Source organism: Emydura macquarii, unplaced genomic scaffold (genome assembly GCF_026122565.2).
Source record: "Emydura macquarii macquarii isolate MOO-44397 ecotype Brisbane River unplaced genomic scaffold, CSIRO-AGI_Emac_v2 contig_2676, whole genome shotgun sequence".
NCBI lineage: Eukaryota > Metazoa > Chordata > Testudines > Chelidae > Emydura > Emydura macquarii.
The window spans coordinates 26263551-26290645 of NW_027132813.1; the positions used below are offsets into that span (position 1 = coordinate 26263551).

General features: G+C 39.5%; 1 protein-coding gene across 1 annotated transcript in view; it reads left to right on the plus strand.

The window, feature by feature from the left end:
• PRKCE (protein kinase C epsilon) overlaps window positions 1-27095 on the plus strand; it is a 154620-nt gene that overhangs the window by 1436 nt on the left and 126089 nt on the right. The window contains exons 2-8 of the mRNA XM_067565081.1: window positions 2671-2705; window positions 5492-5577; window positions 7926-8058; window positions 12164-12306; window positions 15307-15403; window positions 15987-16201; window positions 18830-19003. Coding sequence (XP_067421182.1) covers window positions 2671-2705; window positions 5492-5577; window positions 7926-8058; window positions 12164-12306; window positions 15307-15403; window positions 15987-16201; window positions 18830-19003 — 883 coding nt within the window. The remainder of the gene's footprint in view (window positions 1-2670; window positions 2706-5491; window positions 5578-7925; window positions 8059-12163; window positions 12307-15306; window positions 15404-15986; window positions 16202-18829; window positions 19004-27095) is intronic.

The following is a 27095-nucleotide window of genomic DNA, read 5'->3' on the forward strand; positions in this document are numbered from 1 at the left end:
GAGGGAAGTACTCATGGCCTTTTTTTTTTTTTTTTTCTGAAGCTTTCAAAAGCTTCAGTTTTGATGAAGAAAACTCTTTTAAAATAAAAAAATATTTTGGGTGTGAGCACTGGGTGTTTCAGGAACTATAATGTCAGCTGGCATGCAGAAACCATTTAGAATCAGGCGTCTAGAAAGGGGGATTTTATTACCTCCTCCAAGAGCAAAATCCTACCTCCATTTAAGTCATTGGGAGTTTTGTCATTAACTTCAGTGCTGCCAGAATTTCACCCAAGATATCCTATCAGACCAGCAAAGGTCTTTACTCTTCTTCTTTATTTTGAACTACTTCCTTCCAGCAGTGAATATAAAAAACAACCTTTGAGAGGAAAAACCTAGGCACTTTCACCAGCTTTGTCTGAGCATATTGTGAGTATCCTTTAGTAGATCAGCAAGGATTTTCCCAACTCCATTAGAGTGAAGAAGTTGGCCAAAATTGTCAAACCTGGGCCTAACTTTGTTTTAAAATGAGTGCCTAATATTAGGCTCCTAAATACATATTTAGACACCTAAATCAAAGGGGCTTGATATTCAAAGATGCTGAGCAATGTAGCTCCCATTGACTTCAATTACATTTGTTAGGGGCTCGGCACCTTTTGAAAATCAGACCACTTCTATGTAGGTGCCCGAAAGTAGACTTATGAGCATGGGCGTAGTTTGGGGAGGTGTGTGTGGGAGGTATTGCCTCTGCAAACAGGCAAGGCATTGGGCGGGGGTCATCTGCTACTTTCCTCCTCTCCCCCCTGCCCGATTTCTGCGAGCGCCAAGCTACCCTGTAGGTCTTGCTCTATTTGGCCTGCCCAGGGGGAGGAGGGCTCTGTCCTTCCCATGGTACACCTTCCCGCACGTTTGACTTGCGGGTAGCGGAGGGATGAAGCAGGATGAAGCAGCTGTTCTCCTGTCCTCTGGGTCACTGCCTTGGCAGCTGAACATTGCCTCCTGGGTCTTACAGGCAAGGGGGATGGAGTGGGATAGGGCAGGGGGGAGAGGAGGAGGAGGGGGATAGGGCAGGGGACAATGGAGAGAGGAAGAGGGATGGGATGGGGAAGTGAAGGGGATACAGGAAAGGGTGGGAGGACGTGGGAGCCCGACACATGGTGTCCCCTCAGTAGCAGCCCCAGCAGGAAAGTGACTGCAGCAGCCAGTTACGGAGTAGCCACTTGTAATAGGCTGAGCCATTAAGCGGGCCCGTACCTCCTCCCCTCAGGTAACCCAGGTAACACTCCAGATGGGTGGGGAGAGAGCCAGTGAGCCAAGAGAAATGGCTTCAGTGTGTACATGTGTGTTCTTATGTGGGCACGTGCTTTACACCCCCCCCCCCCCCCCCCCCCCCCCCCGATATAGCAATCAAACTACACCTATGCTTATGAGCCTAATATTAGACATATAAATTTTGGCTAGGATATCTGAAGTTAAGCTCCTAAATTCATATTTAAGCAAAAATGGCCCTATTTTCAGAAGCACTGAATGCCCACACATCCCAGTGAAGTTGGTGCCGGTGCACAGCACGTTTGGCAGTCATTTTTACTTAGGTTATTTTAGGCGTCCATATTTGTAAATGTCCTTTTCAGTCTAAAATGCACGGCTGAATTAACAAAGATCATAACATAACAGTAAGTCAAGAGCTCCACTTCAAAAATGATTTATTTTATGAGTTTCAGGTATGCACAGGTGTGTGTTACTTTACAAAGTAAAGGCATGGGGACAGATTTGGCTTTCAGCTACCGCAGTGTAAATTTTGAGTAACTCCATTGACTTTGGTAGAGCTATGCCAGTTTTATTTTAGTAATCCCTAGAAGCAGAATCTGGTTCAAAATCCCTATTCTCTGATGTAGAGGCCAGATCCTGCAGTGCAATGCAGTGCAGTCAACATACATTCAAATTATCTGGACTCATGTAAGAAAGGACAGCAGGGATGAGTGCTGGGCTAGAGAATATTTGACATGGTTCGGGGAGAAATTACAAAAGGCAAAAGGTGCACAAAGGGCCTTGCACATTCTGACATCGTGAGGTTTCTTGTTTTCACACTGTGCAAATCCTGGGTTTAGGTTTAATTAAGTCTAGTTATGCCAAAAATATGTAGCTTCACAAATCATGCTAAACACCAAAGATGGTGGCTTGGCTCATGGTATACTTGCTTACAGTATATCTGTCTTGTATACTACTTGTACTTGTAAACAAATAATTGCAGGATAAATACAACATTATAAAAGAGGCTCCAGGGACAACATATACATTGTGTATACACTGTCGATTTTGGGCATGGAAAGAGAAATTCTAATTGAGGAACATTTCAGAAACTTAAGAGAAATAGCAGCAAAAGCAAGTGTCAGCTTATTAGGACTCCATCTGTTTAGTAGACAGATAACTGTCCATGAGTAAGTAGAATGCACAAAGTACATGATCCAAATGGTGCATTCACCCCAGTCGTATGACATATCTTTCTCCCATATTAAGAGGATGATCTGGAAATGAGTCCAATGATGCAGCATGCAGGCTGTGGGTTGGAGGAAAATGTTTGACTGAATCATGAACCTGGCCAATAGAAGAAGAAGAGTATAGTGTGATATTTTTTTTAATCTATGTATTTTTACATTTTCTAAAATACTTTATGTATGTTCTTATCTACAGGGGTGTAATAGGAAAACAGGGATACCAATGTCAAGGTAAGAAAGAATCTACATAGAGAAAGTAGAATAGATACAAATATATTATTGCGGTTGTTATGTATAAATAAGAAGGGTTATGCACTTCTCATCAGACATAGAGTATATAAAAGAGCAAGGGTGGAGCACAAGACTATGAATCAGAATATGTGGGTTTTAGCACAGAATCAGTTACTGACTTGTGACTAAGAGCAAGTCATATAGTCAGAGTTTCAAAAGTGTCCATTAACTAGGGGTGGTTCAGTTGAAGTGAGTAGGAGCAGTGCACACTTAGCATCTCTGAAAATCAGACCTCTCAGGCTGGGGATCCAAAATTAGTGGCTGTCACAGCCCTGGTAAAGCTCCCCTTGCTGGACACTGACCAGGATGTATTTGGGTCCCACACGCTGGGCCTATGTGTTTTTAAGCTGCCCTGATTCTGGGTAGGCTTTAGCCACCATCTCTTTCTTTGGCCTCCTTGGCACACTTCCTTGATATTGACCAAGTGGAACCTCGTGGCCCAGCTGTCCTAGGCTCTGAGGACCAGTGCTGACCAGTCTTTAAGCATACTCTTTCCCAGAGCTCCAACCTTTTGAGCACTCTGATTTGCCATTTACCCCTCCAGGGATACACGATAGTTGAAATACATAAAACACAGGCTTTTTAAAAGGTTTTTAATATAATTACTCTGGACTTTACATAGCACAAGAAATATACAGTTAGACCAAACAATAAAACACCTGTACACATTTCCCTGCCTCTGTTTCCTCACCACTCTTGAGCATTCTATGGGCTTAGGTAAGAATCTTTTAAGGAGTCTAGGATCCTTCCTCTTCCCTTGCATGTGTCTTTTCCTCTGGAATATGGAGTTTCTCTGTCTCTAAAATAGCTCGTGAGAGACCCTTTCTTTTATAACTTCCAGTCCATTTTGTCATGTGATCCCCGATCAGCCTTATTAGGTAATCCATTCCTTAACTACCTCGTCCTTGGAGTTCAGACTTAAAAAATTGGTTTGCCCTCTCTTTCTCCAGAGGTGCTTCATTTGAATGGACGATCATCAAGGTTTTAATGACCTTCCATTACTAGCTCTGTGCCAGGTGCATGAATTTCTCCTGTCACCTCCCCGTGGGTTTTAGCTCAGTGTGGAGGCAAAGACATTAGAAAAGAAAAACCACCCCAAATTCAAAATGGAGATTGCGGTCTGACACAGATACGCAGAGAGAGTTCCCAATAGCAAGCAGAATTCAAAATCTGTACATGAACAGATTTCCCATATTGTGGACACTTCTGAAAATGTCCTCTGAAAATGAAAATGTTGGCCTCTCTGTTTTTCACTTTTCTGATCTTGAAAAATTGGAAGCTTTATTTTACTAAGCATTTTGTGAACCTTGGATGAGATGTGCTAATGACAAAATACTGTAATTAATTAGATTAGATAATTATAGAGGTCACCAGTAGCAAATGTTGTAGTTAAGATTGAATAAGTGTTTCTATTTTTACCTCTAATTTCCCATGCTTATAACTTTTCAAAACAGTCACTTTGGGGGATGAAATTTTTCCTCTTTTGTCTCTTTGTCAAGATTATATTTTTGGAAAGTTTGAGCAAGATGCATTGTTATTTTTCAGTTATGAAAGAGTTGAAAAAATTAGTTTTTCTCATAACGAAAGTTTTAACCACACTTTTACATAAGAAAATAAAAATTGCTATAATGGAATATACCAGTAGTCCATCTAGTTCAATGTCTTGTTTCCAAAGGTAGCCAGTGCCAGAGTAGCCACTCTTTCATCACAGAAGGCAATTTTTTCATTTCCTTGAATCCAATGGATTGATAGCCTTGTAATGGTTATCCCATCCTTATATCTGCAGATATCTGTATGCTGTGTCTATTTCTTTTTTTTCAAATGTAACTTACACCTGATACTGACAAAGCACTTTGTCTGCTGAAAGAGTGGGAAATCTTCACTACTATTATTATTATCATCAGTAATAATAATAATAATTAATAAATAACTTCACTTATTCCTTTCTCTGATTTTACAGTGAATCCCATGTGCCTTTGTGTTTGTTAGCCTGCAAGCTCTTCAGGCACGGGCTGACTTTATCGTCATGCCTTGATCAGTGTCGATCCCATTGATTGTGCTAAACAAATAACAAGTGTTATATAAGCTGCTCTCCAGTGACAGAAATAAGCTATGGCTGAGAGTTTTAAAGATGGTTTGTAATTTTGGGTGCCTTAGATTTTGGTTGCCCATCTTGAGGTCCCTTAAAGGGGTCTGATCGTCACAAAGTGCTGAGAGTATGTCTTCTAAAAGTGAGGACCCTTTGAGGTGTTTTAAATTGTACACCCAAAATCACAAGTCATTTTGGCCCAGATCCTCAAAGATATATTGGCTCCTAACTTACACTGATGGAAGTCTGAATATCTTTCAGTATCTGGAGAGACAAGGCCAGTGAGGTAATATCTTTTATTGGACCAACTGCTGTTGATGAAAGAGACAAGCTTTCAACCTATGTAGAGCACTTTTTCAGGTCAGCCCAAATCTAGAGAAGAGCTCTGTGTAGCTCAAAAGCTTGTCTCTTTCACAAGTTGGTCCAGTTACCTCATCCACCTTGTGTCTCTCAAATACTGGGACCAGCATGGCTACAACAGTGCAGCCAACAACAATCTGAGGATCTGGGCCTTTTGGCATATGTCTTTCTTACACCAGGGAAAGGGATCCACTGTTTTAGCCTTTTGACTTCAAGCTTTTACTTTAAAAACTGTCTTCATGAAAACTCATCCTTTCATCCCCTTTTTTGTTTACAGTTTGCACTTGTGTAGTCCACAAGAGATGCCATGAGCTTATAATAACTAAGTGTGCTGGTTTAAAGAAACAGGAAACTCATGACGAGGTAAATATTTATAAAATAAATGTTCTAGATAAAAAAGAAATCTTTTTATCTATTCATGTCACTACCTGCCTCCTCAATTTCATCAACAAAACGTTAAGGAGTTTGTTTGCACTCTTCCGGTTTCCATGTAGTAGAACATTTACTCTTGAATGACAAATCACCAGAGCAGCTCCATTTACTTAGGAGTTCGTAGTAAAGCAGTCTCTTCCTGGCTAGCAAATGTTAGTCAAAATCAAAATGCCCTGTTGACATCTCAAAGCTCCCTTTTGTTTCCATCCTGCTCCCACTGCAGTTAATGGAAGTTTTGCCATTGAATGCAGTGGGAGCAGGTTCAGACCCTTTTCCCTCTCAAATGCATTTAAAGCGGGTGATTCGTTAGCTACCGGTAGTATGAAGACTCTGCTTGTGTATCATATGTTAACATAAAAGACTGGCCAGAGGTGACATAAATTGTTTCCAGGGGCCTTGCTCTAACAAAGACTGCTTGCACAACTTCCAAGTGTGGAACAAAAGCAAAACGTGTAATATTATGCATTGAATGAATTTATAGTTATAAAACAACTCAGTAGAGCTTATACCAGTTACTGTGTAGTTAACAGCTTTTCTAACAGTTACTTCACAGCTGTGGAGAAATGTTGGACATTATATAAAAGGGGCTATCTATATATCTTGTATATGTTACCGGAGGTCTAAGCAAATGATGTCTGCCGATAACGAAATAAACTGTTTTGCTAAGCTTGGAGATGTTTATATTATTATTTATATCTACCGACAGTACTCACCACTGCTCTAAATATAAAAGAACACAAGACTCCCATCTCAAAGGATGTACATTTTTAAAGAAGACAAAAAGAGCACTCCAAACATGGACCCTGATCCTCAGCTATGGCCAATAAATGCACAGTATGATTTTGTCTGCCCTGACACACAGGTGTGTGTGTACAGTGAAAGAACTGACCTGTGCTAGTTCTCTTGCTGTACAAACCTCAGTGGAGCCAAGGACCCTGTAACGTTAACGTGAGGTAGTTAGGTGAGATCAGCGCTGTAAAACCTGCCTAAGGTTGACCTTGCCTGGCTTATCTCACAGTAAAACTGCAGAGCCTTGTCTCCGTTCTGTTTTTAATGAGGACAGCTAATGTGCATGGGTTATTCCATGGTAAGGCAAACCATTTTTGTCAATGAAGACATAGCCTGTAATTTGGGGAACAGAAAGGGTGTGTAGAGGTGGTTTTAAGCCACCTTTGTGCTTCTGCAATTATGGGCCAGCCCAGACAGATTTGCCCCCTCCCTGCACATAAATTGGAGCAGCATAAAAGATGCTTTAAAGTACAATGTCTGCCAATGGCTGATTTTGCAGGCCTGGCACTTAGGGGTGGGGAAAATGCCCCTTCCTCCCAGCCTATTTTATTTTTTACTTGTACACTAAGTGAATTGGGTATGGATGTCACTGAGACACTAACATTGGCATTCCCCTGTGCCATTTTTACTGTGATGTTTCAGATTAGAACTGCACTTTAACCTTTGTAGTGCATCTTGGCCCCTTGATCTGGGGAGCAGATGTGCTTTCACTCCAAAACATGATCTCTCTCATGGGATTATGATGCAGCCTTGCTGCACCAGTGTTTTGGCTAACAATGGTTTTGAGCAGTACCACAAGGAGATATGAATTCCTGCATAGATTTACATTCCCAGGCTCCAGACTAGTGGAAGCTTTGATGCACTGCTGATGTAATGCCCTCCTTGTTTAGAGGGGTGCTAAACCACTGGAGAGACACCAGCAGTAATAGGAAGGGGAGGAAGAAAGCATAGAAATAAATCTTTCGTTATGCAGTGGGCACCCTTAACTTTTCAGTGATGTTCTTCAATCAGTAGCTAATGGTACTGTGGTTTCCCTCTTCACAGTACCTTGTTTTCTCTTTTTACCAATCTAAAGACCAGTGGGGATATAAAAAAGCAAAAGGATTGTGACTTCTTTCGTTTTCTCCGGCATTAGCACCTCCCCCTCCTGCTCTCAAAACAATTGGGAGTGACTTCCTTGCCTTCCACACTGAGAGATCTCTGCTGATAGCTGTGTAGTTGTTATTTCCAGGAATGCTAGGGAGCAGACTGCAGTCTTTGCACCATCAATTATCTGTGATCTTTTGAACAACAAGAACAAAAAAAGAGGCGGAACACTCTGGGAGGAAATAAACTCATTTAAAAGGATGATTACACCAACATGTAGCTACTTCATCTTGTTTCACCTCCATACTTTTCACATCATAGCAGGGCCCTAATTCACATTAACTATAGAAGTGAATAATTAGAAACAAAGAGGATTTCAATATGCTGTGCTTTGCTTTTTTCAGCAAGTGGGCTCCCAGCGCTTCAGTGTCAACATGCCTCACAAGTTCAGCATTCATAATTACAAAGTGCCCACCTTCTGTGACCACTGTGGTTCATTACTCTGGGGTCTTTTGAGACAAGGTTTACAATGCAAAGGTAAGGAGCACCACCCACTTCGGAGACTTTCTATGTTTCTCAGCCGCTGCAGTGGTTTGGGAATTGCTAGCCTGTCATAACAGCAAAATATGTTACATTTGCCGTCATTCTGTTTTTTCCAGAAGGTACAGTGAATAGTAAAAAGTAAGGGGCAGGATAGGATAATAGGAATTGCCATCATGGATCAGAATCTAGTCCTTTGTCTTGCCTCTGACAGCAACTGGCACCAGATGTTTCAGAGGAAGGTGCAAGAAACCCCAGCAGTAGATAGCTATGGAATATACTTCCCCCAGGGAATGTTTCTTCTTAATCCCACTAGTTGGAGTTTGACATATGCCCAGAAGCATGAAGGTTTGTATCCCTTCCACTTTTCTTGGGTATGTTTATTCCTGTAGGCTGGAAATTGTGCACTAATGTTTTTTTGCTTTTATATCTTCATGAAGGGTGAGTCTTTCTCATCCTTGTAAATTCCATGCAGGACCAAACTTGAGTCTCAAGCCAAGAAAAAAGAAAGAAAAATGGTTTTGTATGTCTGGCGGCACCATGTTATGTGGAGGCCTGCCTGCTTTCTCCCATGGTAACTCTGAAAGGATGGATGAGATTGATTGTGTCCATATCCAACACTTGGACCACAGGCACTGGACTGCACATCAACTTCTCATCCCAAATCCAAGCCAGATCATGCACCTGAAATTAATTGGCTGCTCATCCTTAATCTCCTTGACACAGGCTGTTTTTGATTTAGCAGACCATCAGGGAAGAGGTGGCCTCAAATCTCCTTGTGATTGCTAGATTGGATAACAAGGGGCTTCTCTTTTCTGCTGAAGGGTGTACATTTCCAGTTAGTAATGAGGCAGCCTTAAGGACTAGACTTCTCTGAGGCAGATGGCTTTTCTGAAAGGGGAAGTAAAGTTCATCCAAATACTTCTGGGGTAATAACATTTTTGGATCAATAGAGCGTCAGACACCATCTGTACTGGGTTTTTAATGGACCGTGGCTTGAAGCTCATACCAAACTCGTAGGAATTCATATCTAATGAAATGCAAAACTTTTTTTTCACATTCTATCGTTCCCATAATCGCATTGGTCATTGGGGCACCATCACTGATGAACGATCAACCAATTGTCTCCACCCCTGACGATTGTGTGTCAATGCCTGAGTCTCCACGAAGTCCATTGCTGTCCACTCTTTTATGCTGTCAATCCATCTCTTCTTCTGCCTGCCTCGTCTTCTCTTCCCCGGTACTGTCCCTTGGAGGATGATTTTGGATAGGCCAGATGATCTTGTTACATGGCCATAACACTTCAGCTTGTGCTTCTCCACAGTCTCCAGGAGCACATTTCAGAGACCTTATCTTTCATAAGTTCATGTACTCAGTTTAGTGAATTTAAAAACAGGATTAAGTTTACTGTCTGATTTTCCAAAGAGAAGCAGCTAGAAAACACATATAGAAGGCAGTGTAATCTATGAATAACAATACCTTCTGCAGTTACACTGTGTAAAAATGAAATTATTAGGGAGCTGCCAATCCTTATGCTTCAAGGCATGAAGTGATCACCAGCTGCAGTCATGAAGAAATTTCTCCCGTGGCAGAGTGTTTCACTATAAAGGTCACTGTGAGGCTGTGAGCAATGGGTAGTGACAGGATACCAGACTAAGATCATTATTTTTCCATTATTGCCATCCCTATGTGTCTATGTCACCTTAATTCCAGTGGCAGGACATTCAAACCATCCTTTTCAGTTCATCTGGGTCTTGTTGGTATTTGCCATTTCCTACAAGAACTATAGATTCAATCCACCATCTTCTTTCCATTCTGTAACAAGCTTCAATTCCTTAGATTCTTGGTTCTTCTTCATCATCATAATCACTCCCCTGACATATTGTGGCTTTGTTTTTCTTTCTTATGTAATGAACAGTAAATATGCACATGTATCTGTTGCTTATGTACAAATAATTGTTCAGCATACAGCATCTTCGTTCCTCTCTTCATGCTTTTCTTATAAAACTGTTTCCTTGTAGAAATTCACCATGAGCTGCATGAAATCCAAAATTCACAAATAACCAGAAACGGTTGCTTTTCAGCAGGAGTATAGTGCTTCCTGTTTTTCTTTTAACTAGTGCCCATCAGTGCTCACCTTTCCAGAAACTTGCCTGCTTAAACATGCTACACTGGCCTTCTACATGGAAAAACTTATTCCTAAGAATTGCTCTTCTTATATCTTGGTTTGTGCTGCTTATTACCCTTTCTCTCTCTATTTAAATAACCTTGCATATTGAGAACACATGGAATTTTCTGCTTTGTTTTATTTCGGCTAGTTTGGCTCTTAAAGGCACATTGTTAGGTCAAACATTTGGCCTAAGAGCCTTATCAGCTGTATTTTGTGTCACAGGCATACAAGTACTTAAGGATTTCTTCCTAGACCTTTCTGCCCCATTATTGTGAGCAAGCAGTTTTACTGGAACTTCAAAGCTACCCTCTTTTTGACTAATTGCTAACTACACAAGGCACATAACTGTTTGTAACTGCAGAGAGAACCTGAATTTGTTTCTGCAGGATTGCTGTGTGATGTAATTTGTATTTCATTAGATGTTGGTTAAAATCTTAATAGGAAAATAGTGTGGGAAACTGCGCTTAATTCGTAACTTGTATAATTCTGTTGACCCAGGGAGGAATTTGACTGACTGAATTTTAAAGTGAGAGAACATTTTCCATCAACACTTGTAATTTTGCATGCTCTGTATCTTGTTCCACTAGAGGGTGCTGAAGGCTAAATTATTCAGTCATGTTAGGGGGCTCCCAACAAATCTGGTCCATCTTACTTTTAATTAAATCCACATACTTTACTTTTTATTTTTCTTTCTGAGTAACAAAGAAACTACATGACTTCCCTGGTTACAGAGACAGTACTGGGGGGTGAGGAGGTGGGGAATCAGGGCATCTTGTTTAGAGGATAATTAAGCAGAGGCAGAGATAATTTTATTATGTGGCTGGCCTCATATAAAAATTAAAGCGAGGTACATTTAAACATGGCTTGTTAGTGTGATGCTGGATTACAGCAGTCTTGAGTAAAGCATATGAAGAGACAGTTCTGTAAGCAGTTTATTAGAAAAAAAACTAGATTAAGGCCAAATCCTGCTCTCACTGAAATCAATGGGAACAGGATTAGGCTGAGTTCAAATTGCTAAATGGTTTTCTAGTTGGAAGATGAGTCTAAGATTTTCAAGGTTATTCGTTTTCTCTGTTGTTGTTGTTGTAAAGGCTGCCTTGTCACTCTCCTGGGGCCTGACGCAGCTCCCGTTGACTTCAATGGGAGCAGGAGAAGTGCCCTGTGGAGTAGCACTGCTCATGGACCCATGATGAGTTCAGCATATTCCATAAGGTTTTTATCACAGTCTTTATAATAATAATATAACGTTCATTATTTGTATTACTGTAATGCTTAGGAGCCCTAGTCCTAGGACCCCATTGTGCCTAGAACCTCATTGTGCTAGGCACTGAGACAGTGCGTAACATGTTCAAAAGCACCTCTCAGGCTGAGATGATGGTAAAAACCCTGTTGGATATGCTGAAGTGATAATAGGCAGTGAATAAAACTCCATCTATAACTAGGAGAGATAAATGGGCCAAACTACTTTGTCACACCAGTGTAAATCCAGAGTAACTCTACTGAAAGTAAAAGGAATTACTCTGAGTTAACATGCATGTAACTGAAAGTAGAGATTAGCCCAGGAACTTCAACACTGGTCCCATATCTATCTGCATGCTCAAGCCTATGCATGCCACTACCAGAGTAATTGACTGGTGTGTGTCCAAATGTGTGGACCTTGAGGTTGCCTGTCTAAAACCTATTATCAATTTTCTGTTAAATTTCATATTTTTATTGTTATATTCTTAAGAATAATACTCATAATTTTATGTTAGTGTGTTAAGTGCCATTGCAAATTCAGATGTAATCTTTTCTGCTTAAATAGAACTATATTTGAAAAGAAATGTTAGATCCTGGAAGATCTGATTGAAATAAAATAAATTAGATATTTATTAATAAATGTTTATTTAATTTACTGCAAAACTTTTTTTTCCACCATACATTTCATTTCAGTTTGCAAGATGAATGTACATAGACGCTGTGAAACAAACGTGGCACCAAATTGTGGAGTGGATGCTAGAGGAATAGCTAAAGTACTTGCAGATCTTGGAGTCACTCCAGATAAGATCACTAATAGTGGGCAACGAAGGAAAAAGGTAACCAAAGATATATTCTCACATAAAAGTAGCAATAAATTAATGAATGTGCATCAGTATTAACAGCTGGGGCTGAATCCTACTCACCTGACTCACTCAAGAAACCATTGGAGTCAACATGCCTATTCATGTGAGTAAGGCTAAAAGGATTTGGCTCTGGATTTTCAGTCTATATTATTCCTAGTAAAATTCTTTTGAGAATGTGTTCTGATACGGTACAATTTTGCAAACCTGAAGACAACTTAAAAAGTCAAGATGGATTTTATTTTTGATTGGCACAAAGAACTGGACTTGTCAGAAGCGAGGTGACTACTTTGAAGTTCCCTTGCTGAAACACATGACTATATAAATATGCTTATCTGGTTGAAAACTAGCATGAGATCATTTGATTGCCAGAGGCTAGACTCTACCCTATGATATTGTTGTAATGATGATAAATGAACTAAAACAACAACATTCTCTTATAAAAAGAAATTGGCTGCGAGCAGATATTTCCAAAACAATTTGGCGGAAACTAATCTGCTTCTCCTTGAGACAAAAATAATGGGTCATCTAATGAGCACCCTGAAGTCAATTGAATTCATTTGGATTTACACATGTGGCCCTAATCAGAATGTGGTCCCATATCTATCTGTATTTGCATGGTGGTGGTGGTGGTGGCAGTCTCTCACCTGTTGAAATTAATGACTTTTATAATCAGTTCTTATGACATATGTTAATCCCTTGGCTTTAGACATAATTTTGTTTTCTTGGCTGACTACACACTTGTCCTAAAATATTAAGAAAACTGTTTAAAAGCAAAACAAACAAAAAGTTATGGGAACATTGGAAGGTAATTAATTGAACTATAAATCTTAGAAAAATAAAGAAAAATTGCTGTACTGTAATTGCACAAAATTAATGTGCAATGCTTGCTAATATTTGATAGCATTGCCATTGATAAAACTATACAGCAGCTCTGTGCTTGATTTACAAAATTGGTATTGAAAGAGTCTTAGGGTATGATTTTCAAAAGTGCGTAGCATTTTCAGTGGGACTTCTGCTTCTGAGTCTCCTTAGGCTCTTTTGAAAATTCCATCCTTAATGGTCATTTTGTTGAAATAACTTAAAGAACTTTACAAAGGTACTTAGTTACTACATGCAGCATTTCAGTGAATGCCATGATTTATTTACACTTTGACATTGCTCCCCTATAGAGTATAGTATCAGTTTCCTAAATGCTGGCATTCAAGTAGCAGCACAGCTTTACCTAAAAAGATAGTTATTCACACCATATATGTTTAAGGAGGTTTCCACTGATTGCGATGGCACTCAGAATCTTGCAAGATTGGGTCTCTTGTGAACTCTGCTAGCAACAGTGAGAGTGTGTGTTATGCCCTGTGATTGTCCCTCTGACTTGATGCATTTTGGAAGTGGTGGTGTGTGCCATGCAACTTCAGTGCTCTCTGCAATGAGCACGTGTAATGTTCCACTGAGGAGATAGCTCACCATTTGAAAAATTGCCCTACTCTTGGCCCCAGTCGTGCAACCCATCCTCACATAAGCACTCTTTATGAGTAGCCCCATTAAGGTCAACGTATCCCCTGATGCACTTCAGAGGGTCTATTACATTAGTAATTGCTTCTTGTGAGAGCAAGATTTTCAGGAGCAGGCCCTTCCTGCTTGTAAAAGGGGAACAGTTCAGTTTCTAACAAGATGTGGTCTGTGTACTCAAGGTGCACCTCAATGGAAACTCTGTCTTGTATCTCACTGCAGGGTCCAATAGTAAACTGCAACTTTTTGAGCACCTGAGGAAAAAATTGAAATGGGGACTGAAGAGATCATATCCTTGTGCATATCAGATTTTACCCAGGTCATTTGTTTTAGTACTTACAGTAACACTAACACTACTGTTTGAAAAGAAAACCTTCTGCCCATCAAGTGGCTCTTTTTTTCAATAATAAAGCAGCTTTTCAGAGAAAACACCTAATTGTGTCAGTAGTAACTTGTAAATAAGACAGTCCAGCAACAAACATACCAGTGAGAGGACAAAGGCTTTAAAGATTTACTTCTGTGCTTTTGTAAGAAATAAATTTTAAAGCTGGTTGAGATTCCCACATCATGAACAGAAAACTCAGGCTTATAAAAGCTACAAATTATTATGTTTTAATGGTGAACTGGAAGACCTTTTATGGGCCAAATCCAGTATTAAGAATGACAAATATTTGAGGGCATCACTAAGATAACAGAGCAGATCTCTGGAATCTAATTGCTATTCAGGGGGCATGCACAGGAATAAAAATTAGGCCGCTCTTGGACGGGCACTTTGGGTGCCCCCTGCCGCGGAAGGAGCTAGCTCTCCCCCCTCCCGCCCCGCTCCACTCCCACACGGCCTTGGGGCTGTTGGAGCTTGCTCTCTCCCAACGGCCAGAGGAGCTGGCTCTCCCCCTGTGGCCCTGGAGCAGTTCTGTGCCCCTGCCAATTGGATGGTTCCATGCTTCTGCTTGGCCCCCATCCTTCCCCCAGTGCATGCCCCTATTGCTATTACAGGGAAAAGGCAGCACCGAGAACTCTGGTCTTGGGGTAAGTAAAGACCTGATCATGTAAAATACTGAGCAGCCTAAACTCCTATTGACATTAATGACATCTGCCTCTGAAGACACTTAGCATCTGCAGGATTGGATCCTAATGGAAGCACTAATCTTTGTTGACTAATTTGTTTAAAAATATATTTGCTTGCATTTGTTACGTTCGTGTTACTGAACTGGAATCTTACATAGGCTTCTTTCTGTGCATTTGATGAGCTTTGCAGTTCACTTTAACCTGAAAGCCTGTACTGAATGTGTTGGGATCTAGCTTTTGACACAGCCAGTGAGAAGATAATTTAGCGAGGATGCAGTGTGCTCAGTTCCCTTTGTTTCTTCCCTTTGTGAAGTTACTTTGTTCTTGAACTTGCTTCTTTTGCTCTCTTTGTGTTAGAGGAGCTCACCACTGAATATCCCTTTGTGGGAATGTTCTTAGCTAATTGCAGGTGCAGAATCTCAGCAGCCAGTTCCTGGAACCACACCATCGGAAGAAGATAGGTCAAAGTCAGCACCAACCTCTCCATGTGATCAGGGTTAGATACCTATTTTGCTTCCATACCCATAAATATTGCTTGAATGTCAGTCTCTGTGAGGAATAATAGTACAGTTACAATGGACATAGGCATTGATAGACATCTGATTCAAATTAAACAAGGAATGTGAGCCACAAAATGTCACCTTCGGGGATCTGGGAATCGGATTTGTGAATTGTAGTTTTTCACACTCAAAAAAACCTTTGAAAGGACCTGATTCTCTTGTCCTTTACACCAGTATATTCCATTGACTTCAAAGTGAGACTCAGGAAACTGTGAAGCCACAAGAGAAAGTTCACATGAACTCTGAAACTTCAGGGGAGTTGGTGTGCATTCTTTATTAAGCAGAATGGGGACTGTAGCACTTGTAAGTGGATGTGTCAGCATTATCTATTTATTTAGATTGTATGCCCTCCATCATATTATTTCTGTGGTACTAAAATATAGTGGTCACCCTTAAAAACTTGTGAATTTCATTAGCTAAGCCATTAGATAACTAAATAACTTTACCTGAGAGATTCAGCAGCATGGGACTGGGCTGGGTTTATAGAGAAGTCAGTCTACTGTTCCCACCTTTTCACAGAAATCAAAGAGCTTGAAAACAACATTAGGAAAGCTTTGTCATTTGACAATCGAGGAGAAGAACACAGGGCGGCAGCAACAACGTCAACAGACAACCAGCTTAATAAACCTGGGGAGAACGGTGAAAACGGGGAAGTCAAACAAGTCCAGACCAAGCGAATGGGCCTTGAAGAGTTCAACTTCATTAAAGTATTAGGGAAAGGCAGCTTTGGCAAGGTAGGTGGCTTTCTCTGATTTGATGGATTATTTTTGACTCTGCTGTTTGAACGTACCCAGTACTAATGTTAATATTGCCTAAAGTGCTCCCACTGCAGGGGTTTCTTTCTTGTCTCACTTTGTTGGGATAGTCAGCTTTCAAAATAGTCATTTTCATGAATATGTATCCTGCTGATTAGCTAGAGTTACTCTATTATTTAAATCATTATAAAAACAAGGGTAAAGAGCTTTGAACTAGATTTCAATATTTCACTATTGAAATCGCATTAATTAAATGTAGAATATATACTGCTTGACTGGGCAAATAACTTCAGTGGGTGTATTCTGGTAGGAAACAGGAGAATAGAAATGAGGTTCCATATTTGTTCTCTCTCCAGATGAGTTCCACTTTAAATTTGCTCATTTTGCAAGTCAAATGATGGGTGGTTGTCTTTATCCAACTGCCAGTCCTGCAAATTCCACATGCCATGTGAAAATTAAGTTGTGTTTGGTCCGCATCCCTCCTCTAGTTCAGCAGCAGCAGTCTGATGGTTTTACTGATGATGAAGGAGACCAAGCCCTGGTCTACACTTACCTGGAGATTCGGCGGCAGTCGACAGGAGTTACGCAAGCTACACAGAATAGCTGTGCGCTGTCTTTACTGCACTGAACAGATGGGAACTGCACTGCGTTCCCGTCGATGCAGCGCTACGCTACTTGAGGGGGTGGTTTACTAACGTTGACTCCCTGATCGATTGAGCGGGTCTACACTGACTGCTCAATTGATCCAGAAAGATAGATCTGATGGCGGCGACTTAGCCGCCGTCAGGATAGACATACCCCAAGATATAATCCAGTTCACTCTGCGATAGTTGCATTATAGTCCCTTAACACCAGCAATAGTAAAATCATGCTTTTCTCAATGAAGGAAGCAGAAACTGTTTGAAGGCTGGAATTGTGCTAAGATTATATAACAACCACCCAAAGCCAGGCAAATCTTACATGATTTTGGGTTTCATTATTGATCTTAAACCCAGACAAGATTCACTCAGTGTTTTGAATCTTTCAGTGAGCCTGGACTATATTTTGAGCAAACGAACCAGTTAATGGCTTGATGAAAACCTTGCAAAGCTCTGTGGTTTTGACTGAGTTTGGCTGTGATTTGTCCAAATGAGTTTGGCATGTGTGATTAGCTTGTATAAATTCCATCACATGCCTACACAGGTGTTAGTGCTTTAAAAATGAGAATGCAGGTATTTGTCCATGCAGATTTGCATGCACGCTAATTAAGCCCTTTATATTTTAGCATACTTTTTGGGAGGGAGAAAAGGGAAAATAATTAATGGAATAAAAATAATGATGATTAATAATGTACTAGCTGTATGGTCTGATCTTCCTCACGGTGAATATCTTGCAAGAATTTATCTGGAAATCAGAGGTAGCACAAAGAAGATAATGATGGTATGTGAGAACAAGAAGTAATTATTTCCAGATTGGCAAATCTTTTTCCTTAGGCAGCAGAACCGGTGCAGTTCCACTCTGAGGCAGTATGTGGAGGAAGCAGGGAGCCTGTGGAAGGACTGAAAACACCATGCATGCTTCAGAGCTGTAATTCTCAGGGGGGTTTACCCTGTACCACTGCAGAGGGTATGCCTACACTGTGATAAAAACCCACAGCACCAAGTCTCAGAGCCCAGGTCAGCTGACTCAGGCTCTCCTCAGACCGCAGGGCTATAGGGGCTAGAGCCCAGGCTTTGAGATCCTGTGAGGGGGAATTTTGTAGCCTCGCAATCTGAACTCTGCAAGCCCAAGTGAGCTGACTCAGGCTAGCTGCAACTGTGCTGCGAGTCTTTTGTCACAGTGTAGACATCCTATTGACAGTGAGCGAGGGTGGGAGGGGAATGTGTGGGGTTGGAGCTATGCAGATCTACAGTAATTTTCTTTCCACTGTGCTATGCTCTATGGTGATTAAGAGGTAGAAAGTGGAACATGGTAATCTGCTGCTACACAGATCCGCTCTTGATTCCTCCATAATAAAGGGGTCTCTGCATATACAGAGGTCCCCGCAATACCAGTTCTGGAGCATCTGTTTATCTCTTTATTCCTCAGTTCCCCAGTCAGTCTCCATAGAGTACCTCTGTACCAAACCCACAAGCCAAACTCAGGCTTGCATGAGACAGGACTTTTCCCTCAAATAATAAGAGTAGCCAAAATCAACACCTTTCAGGCTGTCGCAGTGTTGTGCATCATTATATATAATGACAAAATTGTTGCAGGGATTTCCAAAAAGGGAACTAAACCCCTGCTGTTCTCCAGCTTTGCCCCCCTTCCCTGGTTTTGAGATCTCAGCAGTAGGGCATAGAAGGCAAGTGGTAAGGTGCTGGATAACAACAGTTTAACTGCCTGCATTCTTAATTAAACTGAATGATATTCAAAGCTCTACTAAAAATGTCCTTTTAAAATTTTTTAAATTTCTTCTTCGCTATGTAAAACAGACAACTTGAGAGTGATATGAGTATAGTTATCCATTCAATTGTTGTATAATTTTCAAATCTGCACACGTTTTCTACTGTATTTTAACTTTCCATGTATAATAGATTTGTGTAATTATATGCACTGTACATAAGTAAAGATTTCTATTTGTTCTAGGTCATGCTAGCTGAACTAAAAGGTAAAGATGAAGTATATGCAGTGAAAGTCTTAAAGAAAGATGTTATCCTTCAAGATGATGATGTGGACTGTACAATGACAGAAAAGAGAATTCTGGCATTAGCCCGGAAACACCCCTACTTAACACAACTTTACTGCTGCTTCCAGACCAAGGTATGCTAAATAAGCCAGTTGGTTAACTTACATCAAGAGAGCTGTACAACAATATTGTTAAGTATTTGCAGTTCAAAATAAAGCTGCATAAAAGGTGCCGATACACAGTGTTTCTGAAATATTTCTTAGAGGATTTCATTGACACTTCAGTAGCATGAAATTTGAATGGGCTCTGTTTTTAACTTGCATGTTGTCAAGAAATCAAAGGAAAATGGTATTTAGCTCATTGCTTGCCCAAACAGAATCTTCATGGCAATTGCAGTGCCATTATTGAACAGCATAAATTCTGTGTTGTCTTGTACATGCCAGAAGATGGCAGTAGAGGAGCAAAAATAGGTTACTGAGTTATTCTTTCCTAGGTTTTCTGTATACAGTAATGGGTTATGTATCAGCCGCATACATAACTGAGATAAAAATGTTGTTAGTGTCTAGCATGCAGAGAAAAAAATGCCCAAATTGTTCATTAAACCTCTGTTTTTGTTAACTATGACAGAAATAAGATTACAGGCGAACCCTCCTGCTGCTCATATTTTCAGTTTCTTATGCTGTAAAATAAAGCTGAAGTTCTTAAAGTTCAAAAAGAAGAGGAGGCAGTTATGTTGCCTTTCAAATCAACTCCTATAAAACTAATGCTGTCCATGAGGTAGGAGGACAGCAAGAGCTGATAATGGAATCTTTACTCCCCAAACTATTCCCTTCTCCATTGCATGTTCACTGTTAGGGATTTCTGTTACGGAATCCCTCTGAAGACCGGGGATTGCTACCAAAATGTAAAGACTGTAATCTTAGGCATTCTGTTTGGATGGTGAGGCTGAATTGTCTATAGTATACTCTCTGAAACTGTTAATCAGGATGTTTGAGACTCATTTCCATACTTCATCCCTATAGGTCTTTATTTCTCTCTGTCATCCAGCAGAGCAGACAATGATGTCTGTTTTTCACCTGGTAGATACAGGTTCTCTCTCTTATTTTGTGTCACCTAGTTGATTTCAGTGGGAGTTTTGCCTAAGGATAAAGCCTAGTTTGTGAATAAGCAGTTTTGTTGATAGAATATTAATTATTGTATCTGGTTAAATCCTTAAAAATATCCGTGACTTTAAAAAGTGCTATTACAATATTTAATAATCCAAATCATTAGCCCTATTGAAGTCTACATAAATTGTGCTGCTAACTTTAATGGGACCAGGATTTGGTCCTTAGAGAATACACAATATTTAGACTTAAATGTGTAAATAAATAAATGTATATATTTAAAATAAAATACTTGAAAATCAGTTATATTACTTACCAGCCAAGTCCTGAGTTCAAGGTTCTGTTTCTTTTTCAGCAAAGGATGACATTCGAATTGTTGGGGCAGAATCATCTTTGGTGTAACTCTGTTAAAATAGGTGGAGTTATACCAGAGAGAAATTAGCCCATTGTACCTAATTCAAAGTCATTAAACCAACAGTGGGCATAACGAAAGTCTTATTTCCAGTTGCACAGTAGAATCAATAATGTACATGCACAAATGAGTAATTAGATGTTTACATGACTTATGTGTGAATTTGCTATGGCTGTATATGCGATTGCAGTAATTAGATGCATGCATTTATGGAATATCTGTGCCTAAGAGGTTTTTGAACGAAATTGTCAGGAAAAATCATTTAGCTAAACAATTTATTCAGAAGACAGGAAATGTGGTTAGTGTGTTGTAGGAAAATTGTCAGTAGTATCTAGAACACAGTTTCCAAATTTTCCATTAGCAGATTGTTGGTATAAATTCATCGTATTTAAAGAAGTGGGTTTTTCACATCTTCTGACACTAACACAAAGACTGTGTTAGGAATATATATAAAAAATCCAAATAAAGTTTATTTTTGTCAGTGATACTTCAAAGAATCTGAGGACCATTCTAATTCGAATTTCAGTTGAGTGTCAGAATGTTTGAACATACGACTCTTAAAATAATAGATGAGGTATTTGGAGGAAATATATTTCATCAACAGAGAGGGATTTTCAAGACTAAGGGAGACCAGACCTCCTGAAATGTAAATAAATATACCATCCTGTTGATACAAGTCATGTGACTGGGGAACATTAACATCAGTAAAGGCCAGCTTTGCATAAGGTGAATTATGCCACCAGGATCTGTAGTTCCCTCCCTGCTTGTACTGGTAATTTCCCTTCCTTTGCATTCCTCGCCCATACCATCTTTCCTGAGACACTTCTGAATCATATCCTTCCCGTTTTCCAAGCCATCTCCCACTTTAAGAGATTCACAAATTTGTCTATAGCTCCCCACTGACATCCTCTCTGTCCTCTGCTCTCCTCCCTCTTTGCTTCTGCTCAGGGCACCTCTCCACCAAAGAGACTATTCAAGCCTTCCCCTTTCTCAAGAAGAATAACTAGACTAGAGGTCTGTAGTACTATTTTTAACTCGAGTGAACTGATCACTACGTAACTTGAGTTAACTAACTGGATTGTAAATACTAGTTTAGACACCTAACGAGTGTTTGTTTCAAGAGACAGTGAGGTGTATTTGACTGTGATACAGTCTCCTGTGGGAAATGGTGGGACCCTTACCATTGGTTTATGTTGAACTTCAGTCATGCATATACCTTATGCTGGCATTCTGTACAGGGGTTGATTTCACTCAACTGTTATATTAGCAGAGAGCAAAATTTGATCTTGTAATTCTCACAGGAAACCTGAGTCTTTAAGAATTAAGCTCATCCTGTCAAGCAACAGAAAAAGAATACCATGGGACTTGGTACCAAGCAACACAGCTCAATAATGAAATATTTTCAAAGACCTGCTTGTGAACAATATACAAAGGACTCTTTGTAGAAATTGTATATAAACATAATTAATACATCTGCAAAAATTGTAAACTGTTTGTGCATTGGGATGCGCAGCCAAATACGTTATTCACTGAATTATTTGCTCAGTTCCAATTTATTTAAAAAAAAAAAAAAAACAGATAGGAAAATAGTTCTTAAACAAGCACAACAGTGTACAGTAAAAATAGCTGTGCTGAGACAAAGGATATGGCAAAGTAGAGCCAAAAATGTTTTAAATGTATGTGTCAGATTAGTTATTTAGACTAAAATTGTGTGCAGTGGGAGATCGTGGTACTGAGCATCTCAGAGAATGGGGCCCTACAATGATCCTGAAGGAATTAAATTTTATAGTTTAGCTATATCTTATTGCTCATACTGGGGAAGACTGGCACTGTATTTATTGCCAAAGTACTTGATGTTTTTTTCTGTGTATAACTTCATTTTATCTTTTATTCCCTTCTCCTTCCCCCAAAATTAATACTTCAAAAATGTTTTCCTTTACATGCTGTAAAGTGTGATTAAAACGGTGAGGACAGTGCAGAGACATTGCTCAGAACAGATTACATGGCAAGATGCACTGTAGTGCTATTTGCCTTCATAATATAGTGCTGTAGCCACGTTGGTCCCATGATAGTAGAGAGACAAGGTGGGTTTGGTAATATCTTTGATTACACCATCTTTGATTGGCGAAAGAGACAAGCTTTTGGGTTTACACAAAGCAGACCTGAAGAAGAGCTCTGTGTAAACTCAAAAGCTTGCTTTCACCAATAAAAGTTGATCCAATCAAAGATATTACCAAATCCACCTTGTCTCTTCATAAGGTGGACATTTCATTCTTTTCAGATATCCTTTTCCTTAAGATGGTTTTCTAAATTATCTTATAGTCATCAATGATACATTATGGAAAATATTTTGAATTATTTTGGAAAGCTATGGGCCCAATTCAGGAACTATGTCAAGTGGATGTTAATATGAGTATACACTTACATGTTAATATTGCTTTAACAATGCTTCTCGGTTTTGAGCGGCAGCAGTGTCGTACAACCTCCCCACACAGATTAGAAGCCAGCCCGGAGCAAACATAGAGTCCATAGCCTGCAGACATTTACACACATTTACACATGCTTAACTTTAATCACATGAATGGTCCCATTGACTTCAGGATTGGAGCCATAATCTTGTACAAGGGTCTCAACTGAGCAAATCATGTAAGCATATGTTTTGCCAATGCTTAAATCCCATTGACATCAAAGCCAAGCATGTGTTGAAGTGCTTGCTGAATGGGGATAGATTTAAGCATGTATTTTGCTGAACTGTGAGATGAGCAGAAAATTAAAATATTTTATTTGAAAACTTTTGTGAAACTCCCATCTGTTGTTCACCCAGCTTTATAAACTGAACAAATAACGCAGGGGGAGATGCTGAATAATTTAATTCAAAGAATATCATGAAAGGAATTGCTCCTAACTTCCTAAAACAAATCCTTTTGGTGCTGAGTTTTTTCATGTTTTGTCTCAAACCAAAGGTAAACTTTTATGAAAGATTGATCAAAACCAGCTCAGTGTTTTTAAGTCACTTGAACATGGAATATGCTTCCAATGTATTTTAATTAGAGAAGTTGTAATTGAATAATTTGAAAAATGAAGGATGGTAGATGCTTCCAATGTGGTTTGTTTTATAGACAGGTGGTCAGAGTAGATGGTCCCTCTTGGCCTTATAATCTATGAATTGTACTGAATGTTAACATCCAGACAATTCTGAAGAGAATTAACTTTAACAAATGGAGTTATGAATCTTTAAAGTCAGCTTTCTGATGCATTTGTATTGGAAATTTTTCTTTCTCATGAATACGTGTATTTATTCTCCCAACCCCCAATGAGGTTAGTAAACATTGTCCCAATTTTATAAATGGGGAACTGAGGCACAGAGAGATGTTATTCAGGAAGTCTGTGGCACAGCTAAGAACTGAGCACAGGTCTCCTGAGTCCCAGTTCAATGCCTTAACCACAAAATCATCTTTCCTCTCTTCTATGCTGCGGTACTTTTCCAAGGAGAGAGTGTGTGTGTTGTTGCGAAAGAAAAATTCAGCCATTTAATACAATTCTGACACTTTTAGAAAATAGTCACAAATTTTAATATGAATATGTAATGTGTGTGTCTTCATGCATGTGTGTACATGTGTATCATGTTTGTGGTTAAGGAAATCTAGATTTGATAGATTTTATTTTAAAAGTAATTAGCTTGTACTTTGGTCATATAGCAGTAATAAAAAGGAATAAAGAGCTGCTAGAAAGCCAGGGGAGCATAGAATACTGTGTACTTATTACAGATGGCATTAACTATCATAAAAATTTCATTAAAATGATGTAGGATGTTAAGTGGAAAGATAAATAAACTGGCCAGTTTGAACTTTCATGATATCTGCTATTTAAAACCATTTGTAGATCATGATGTGACTCACTTACTACAGATTTATCCTATTCATTGGTCTTCTGTATTTATTTTTATAAACCAGATTTCGGGAAGAGAAATTTTAGTAATTTAAACAATGTATTTATTTAATCTTCTAAGTGCTTAATGAACATACTTTAATCTCCAGAACAGCCCTGCCATGGAGTTATAACAAGTAGGCATTGTTTTCCCCATTGTATAATGGCAAAGGTTAAGGTCAAAAGTAACTGCTAATTTTGGCTTTCTCAAGTATTAAATACCCAACTTGGTACTTTGAGTCTGGTTTTCAGAGGTGGCTGAAGTTGGGCACTCAAAATGAATGGCCACTTTGGGAGCTTTTGGCCTCAGTGACTTCACCTAATGTGAAAAAAATGAGTCACTACCAGAATGAGTCTGAATAAGAACTCAGAAGTTTCTGGCTTCCAGTCCTTTCTTCAGACTATTAGACTATGCCTCTCCAGCTAATGGAGTGTGGAGAGAAAAACTTACTGGTTAATATAGTTTTGCCCATGTTTAGTGGTATGATTGGCAGGAAAGATCCAAGATTGTACAATTGAAACATGAGTCACCAGATGGCGCATTTATACAGTCTTACAAGTGTTTATTTTTTCTTAGCATGCAAGTAAGATTTTAGTCTTTGAAGAAGTGCTATCTTGTCGGTAGTTTTGTTATGCAGTTGTGCTTTGAAAGACTTTCTGGCAGATAGCAGGGAGATCATTTTCTGCTTTATTCTCTATGCTCTGAAGACAGTTCTTGGGGCAGAGTAGCTTCCTGGGTCCCATGTAGAGGTGTGTGGGGTGAGATTTCTAGAAAAGGAGATTTCCTGCATGCTGTTTTTGACTGCCTCTGTTCCAGGACAAGTGTGTCTATATGTGTAAATGAGACAAGCTAAACTTAGAGTATTCTCAGACTCTGCATCACTGATTTCTCCTCCACTGGGAAGCCAGCCTGCAAGACCCCAGAATTCTGCTACCATTTGATGGGGAAAAACTGATGTCAGAAGCAAGACATTGGTGTCAGAAGAAAGGGAAGCTCTGTTACCAGAAGAAGGGCATTAGTGTCAGAAGAAAGGTAATTAATTAAATATAAAAAAATAAAAACAAAACCCTGACCCTAGCAGAGCTTTTACCCTGAAAAAGGGAGAAGAGCCCGAGACAACATGAACTAGGAACTTTGCTATCGCTGTCAATTGTTATGTGGCAGGTATTCAGATCCTGGGATGAAGGGCAACAGTATAAAACACTTAAGACAAACAGGTAATATCATTTAACGCTCAAATATTGTAGAAGCAATTCCATTTTTCACCCTATCAGAGTATGCTCAATAGGAATGTCAACTCATGCTGTGCAGAAGGCCAAATTCTATTTTTAGCTATTGTGGGGGGGGGGGGGGGGCCGTTTACAAAATTGAGGACAACATACTACCTTCCATGTACAGCTATAGGCAATAGGAAGCTCACACAAAGATCTAGGATAGGGTACAGCCTTTATGAAGTAACTAACCTTTTTGTTGATGACATCATTATGATCTGTTCAGTATCTTCTTGTTGCATTCAGTATCCCTCAGTGGGAACACAAGTTTTTTTGGGGGACCATTGCTATTTCTCACCTTTGTTTCTTTTTTCTATTTGTGGATTTTGTTTTTCTATTTTCTATTTCTATTTTCTATTTTCTTTTTTCTATTTGTGGGTTTTGTTTTTCTATTTGTGGGTTCCCTCTGTCCTTTCATCAGCATTTCTTACCCTGCAACTGCTCTTGTGTCTCACTCATGCTATCTGATAAAATGATCAGCACTGTAATAGTTAATGCTTACATTAATGTGTCATCATTTGGCATTAGCGTTAATACCATAATGAGGTTAATGGTGAGATAGGGGTGTTTGTTCCTCTCACATCTATGGTTTCAGTCATTCTGCAGACTCAGGAAGTCAACACTACATTAGTTATCTTGGTTCACAATTGGAAGCTTAGGAACCAAGAGAGTAGGAGAGTTAGAAGCTCTTTTTTTTTTTTAAATGAAAGCTTAGATTTTGTAGGCTGTGACTATACCATGCAGGCATATAAATACATCTAGAGGGCTAGATCTATCAGAAACTCTGGTTCAAAAATTAACTCAGGGGGCTTAAACTTGAAATACAGAGTAAACATGTTTTAAAATAATTTTCTCACACAACAGTCTATTTAGATAGCTTATTATCAGATTTTGAAAAAAGAACTTCCTTATTTGCTCTTTGATCAACTTTGTGCTCGTTGTTAAATCTTGCAGGCTGTTACTGTAATGTAGCTTTCAAAATATCAACAGCCTTATCACAGAAATATTTCCCTTTGATCAAATTGCATTATACATAGAGACCCCCCAGTTGGCATTTTTAAGACATTCTTTTTAGCAGAACAATCTCCCTATTGATTAATACTCAGAATTCCTCCACAATTCACATCTTATGGAAGAGTCATAATCAGCACTACAGTAATTTCTCTTAGGACTGGTTCACACTTACCGCGCGATTTGGCGGCAGTCGACGGGAGTTACACAATCTACGCAAAGTAGTTTGTGTAACTCACGTCGATTGCTCTGCTTCCCTTCTGCGTGCTGTTTACATTGCGCTGAGTCCGGCTCAGCGCTACGCTACTTGAGGGGGTGGACTTTCTCAGTCAGCTTCCTGATCGATTGAGCGGGTCTGACTGACCGCTCAATCGATCCAGAAAGATCGATATGGCAGCAGCGAATTTGCCACCGTCAGTATAAACGTAGCCTTAGAATAGTAATTAAATGCATAAACAAATTAAGATCAGAGAAAACCAGGAAGGTTATTAAGATGGA